This window comes from Kryptolebias marmoratus, linkage group LG6, assembly GCF_001649575.2.
Source record: "Kryptolebias marmoratus isolate JLee-2015 linkage group LG6, ASM164957v2, whole genome shotgun sequence".
Taxonomy (NCBI): Eukaryota; Metazoa; Chordata; class Actinopteri; order Cyprinodontiformes; family Rivulidae; genus Kryptolebias; species Kryptolebias marmoratus.
The window spans coordinates 916398-920804 of NC_051435.1; the positions used below are offsets into that span (position 1 = coordinate 916398).

The window sequence follows — 4407 nt, forward strand, 5'->3', positions numbered from 1 at the left end:
GTGGAGGACAGCAGTGTGGACAGGTGGGAGACAGCGGTGTGGACAGGTGGAGGACAGCAGTGAGGACAGGTGGGAGACAGCGGTGTGGACAGGTGGAGGACAGCAGTGAGGACAGGTGGGAGACAGCGGTGTGTGATTAATTATGTTAGAGACACAAACCCTCCTTGGATTGTTTAATAAAGTCTTACCTGAAGATGAATCTGCTGACTGAAAGCATCAACATGTAAATAAATAACTAATAATTAATCTGCAGGTTAAAGTTTATTTATTGATCATCAGAAGGTGAGCCTCCAGCTGCAGGAGCTCAATGCAGCCTGAAGAGGGCAGTAATCAGTCAGAAACTGAATTTATGAGCTCAGCTGACAACACAACAACACAAATAAAACATCTGCAGGTTGTTAAAGAAGCTAAATCAGAAGTATTTATGTTTTATGTTTCATAAAGAAATATTTAACACTAACAGAGTAAAAGTTGCTTTTGTTCCCTGTTCTTTTTAAACTGACAGCAACTCGAAGCTGTAACCGGATGTCAGAGCTCTTATTGTGAAGGCGCAGCCGGAAGTGGTGAGGTGTTGACAGTCGTGTCTTCAGACGGAGACAGAAAGTCTCAGAGACAGAATTTCGTTTTTCTTTCTGCGGTAAGTCAGAGTGACACGTGACCTCTGCGGCTTGTAGTTGTTGTTGTTGTTGTTGTTGTTGAGCTCGTGTTAGTCAGTGAGTGGCTCCCGGGGGGCCGGTAGGGTTGGTAGGTTACCTGCTCAGGTTCGGCTGGTACCGGGACACCGTCCGGCTCGTTGGAATCCATTAAAGTTTAATTAAATCAAAGTTTAAAGTAAGAAATGTTCTTTCTGTAGACAGGTTGTCCTCTGAGACAGAGACAGACCCTGAGGACTGAAGGATGACCAGTTTTCCTCTCCTGGTTCTGGTTCTACAGTCCTGTTCAGGTAAGCCGGGCCCTGCTGTGTCTCAGCCAGGTGCCTGTCTGGACCTGTCCTACTCACATGTCCACTTCCTGTCCCCGCAGGTCTCCATTCTCTTCCTGCTCCTGTCCTCCTTAACGTCACATCTGTGAACTTCAGCCACGTCCTCCACTGGGACCCGGGGCCCGGCAGCCCCGAGGGGACCCGGTACCGGACCGCTGTGGAGTGAGTCCAGCCGTTAGTCCTGACCTTAGAGCAGAGACAGGACAAAGACAGAGCAGAGACAGGACAAAGACGGATCAGAGACAGGACAAAGAGAAAAAGCCTGGTTCACAGGAACTTTATTCCTGGTTTAGAGTTTATTTAAAATAAATCCTGCAGATAATAAACGTTCTGCTTAAACAAAAACATTTAAACTTAAAAAATAAAAGTTTAATTAATCCAATTAAATTAATCCAGTTAAATTAATCCAGTAAAATAAATCCAGTTAATTAAATCCAGTTAAATAAATCCAGTTAAATTATTCCAGTTAATTAAATCCAGTTAAATTAATCCAGTTAAATTATTCCAGTTAAATTATATTATAAATTATTTCTTTAATTAATTTAATAAAGTTTAATTAAGTGAAGAAAACTGAAGCTGTGAATCATATTTGATTTTATTAAAAGTTTAAAGTTGGACTTCAGGTAAATCTTTAGTTTAAACGGTTCCTCTAAAAAGTGCAGAACTCTTTTCAGAGAGTGGGTCCTGGAGTTTCCGTGGCTCTGAGGGGAACTCCTCGGCGCTCGGTTGTTTTGTTAAAAAACAGCCAGATTTCCTTTTCAGAGCGAAGAAGAAAACCACAGTTTTCTGTTGAAGAACCTGGTAACGTTCTCCACTCCTCTGAGAACATCCTGTTTGTTCTGCTTTAATTAAACTGAGGAACAGAAAGACTTCATCAGGACCTTCTTTATCTGAATCTGAAGGTTCTCTTGGTTTCTACATCAGAACAGGTTCCATGTTAGAGATCCACATTTTAGTCCCGGTTCCTCGAAGAATCGTGAATATTTCTGCTTCAGTTTGATCTGAAACCTCCGATTTTTACTGACAGCTCGAAACCAGAGAAACAAAGAAAAACAGGAACGAAATGGGTTCTGTTTGTTTCCTGCTGCTGAACAGGAACCACCTGGTTCTGTCTGCAGCTGGTTCTGACGGTTCTGTCTGCAGCTGGTTCTGACGGTTCTGTCTGCAGCTGGTTCTGATGGTTCTGTCTGCAGCTGGTTCTGATGGTTCTGTCTGCAGCTGGTTCTGACGGTTCTGTCTGCAGCTGGTTCTGTTGGACTCTGGACTGAACATCTTTTACATGATTTGCATCCTAGTTTTACATCTTCCTCCTGGACTGAAACCTTCAGCTGCAGCAAACTACAAATAAAACCTGGATTCTGGAACATAAACCTGGATTCTGGAACATAAACCTGGATTCTGGAAGACCCGGCTGGCTCGGTGTCGTTGGGGGTTTGCATTAAATTATTTTAAAAGCTGTGGAGCGTCTGTTTTTAGATTCAGACACCAGAACAGGCCGAACTGGAACCAGCTTCAGTCTCTGGGTCTGGACCGGTCCAGAACCCAGAGGCTGAGGCCGAACTGGAACCAGTTTCAGTCTGTGGGTCTGGACCGGTCCAGAGAGACCGAGACCCAGTGAAGTTTGAAGATGATGGAGAACCTTCACTGATGGTTCACAATCGCAGCCTCAGGTTGAGCAGCTGGTCCGCACCAACCGGATCTCTGGTTCTGCTGGAGTCTCATGCTGGCCTTCGTGCTGCAGTTTGATTGACAGAAATGTGATTTTAATTATCTGCTGTAGAAAGAATCAAATAGACAGAGAACCAAAACCATCTGCTTGTTTGTTTGTTTGCTTTGATTGTTTGTCCTGATGTAAACAGGAAGTGAGGATCAACAACAACAAAGTTACACCGTTCAGGTTTTCACAGCCGGGCCTTTCAGACCTGTGCAGACATGAGGGAACCTTACAGTCTTTAAATTAAAGGCAGCAAAGATGTTTCCAAATCCTCATCTCCAGCGGAAGAATGTAGGTTTTTGTGGTGGAGCAGTTTTCAGATCAGCCTCCTGCTCTCCAGGATCTTAGATGGAACATCTGACTCGTCTGATTCTGACTCGTCTGAGGCGCAGCTCGTCTGATTCTGACTGGGCCGAGGCGCGGCGCCTCACTCGATGCAGGTCGTCTGACTGTGACTCGGCGCAGTTTCCATCCCTGGACGTCCTGTTTGTCCCCAGCTGCGACCGCAGAGGCTGCAGAAGCGAGTGGATGAGGTTTCTGATGTTTCTGAGGTCATCTGCGTGTTTCAGTTTCACATGACCTCATCCTCTCATTTGTTTCAATCTACAGCTTTACTGAGATGAAAACATGATTCATGGTATTCAAGGAAAGGTTCTGCAGAAGTCTTTTAGAGAACCACAACCTCTTTATAATAATCTAAGATGTGACAGAGCCAGAGTATTTCTAGGCTTTATTCTGAAACTCCAGAGTTAAACCTCTTCCTGTTTGAGTTTTTTTATTCTGAACTGTAAAGGTTGTGGACTCAGTGGATCTCCGGGGGGCCATGATGGGACAATAAGCTGGAGGTAGAATCAGTTCCTCCTTCCTGAAATAATCTGAAGCGTCACACAAACAGGAAGTGGAGAAATCCCCCGCAGACCTTTAGTTTGTATTTATGAGCTGAATAATAAAGATTTGTTTAATAGCTGCATATTTGCTCTGTTAACAGCCTCACATGTTAAAGTTCTCTGCTTACCGTCTTGTCAAATCAACATTTGGTGTCTTTTCCTCCGACAGGCTGCAAAATAAAGAGACCACATTCTGCTTTTCTCTTTTTTACAGGATTCCAGGAAAAAAGCCGAGATTTTCTCACAAGTCGACGTCACAAACATCATTTAAACAGAAACTGGACTCAATAAAGGAGTACAACCTGGCTGTGCAGGCACTTTACAACCACACCTTGTCTCACCTGTCCAACAAGATCACCTTTGTCCCCTACAAAGACAGTACGTCCCAGACGTTTTTGAAAGGACCTTTAAACTCTGGTGTGGCAGAGGCTCGTTAGGACCTAATTGGGCTGTAACGAGCCTAGTCTTTATTGGTTTATTACAGAACAGATCCTGTGTGTTTAGTTTAATGTTCTCTGTAAAAATAAAGATCTGAAATGTTTTCGACAGAGCTGTAACTGTTCATCGGCAGCTTTTTGTACTTCAGCTCATCTTATTGATTCCTTTCTTGTTTCCTGAAGCCATCATCGGTCCTCCAGCGCTCTCGTTGGCCGGCTGTGGAACATGTATCCAGGGGAACATCTCACTTCCTGTCGCTGACAGAAACATCAACTACGATCCCTCCTTCAGCGTGTTCTGGAGGAAAGAAAAGGATAGAAAAATATACGTAAGAAATATTTCTGACTTTCTGTAACTTAACTTTCTGTCTGACCCCTGGTTCTGTC

At 44.0% G+C, this 4407-nt stretch overlaps 1 protein-coding gene across 1 annotated transcript in view; it reads left to right on the forward strand.

Annotated features, from left to right (window-relative positions):
* The first annotated feature begins 531 nt into the window (after positions 1 to 531).
* LOC108229169 (interferon alpha/beta receptor 2-like) overlaps positions 532 to 4407 on the forward strand; it is a 4293-nt gene continuing 417 nt past the window's right edge. Inside the window, exons 1-5 of the mRNA XM_037976152.1 lie at positions 532 to 637; positions 858 to 943; positions 1024 to 1144; positions 3798 to 3961; positions 4204 to 4349. Coding sequence (XP_037832080.1) covers positions 898 to 943; positions 1024 to 1144; positions 3798 to 3961; positions 4204 to 4349 — 477 coding nt within the window. The 5' untranslated portion in view covers positions 532 to 637; positions 858 to 897. The remainder of the gene's footprint in view (positions 638 to 857; positions 944 to 1023; positions 1145 to 3797; positions 3962 to 4203; positions 4350 to 4407) is intronic.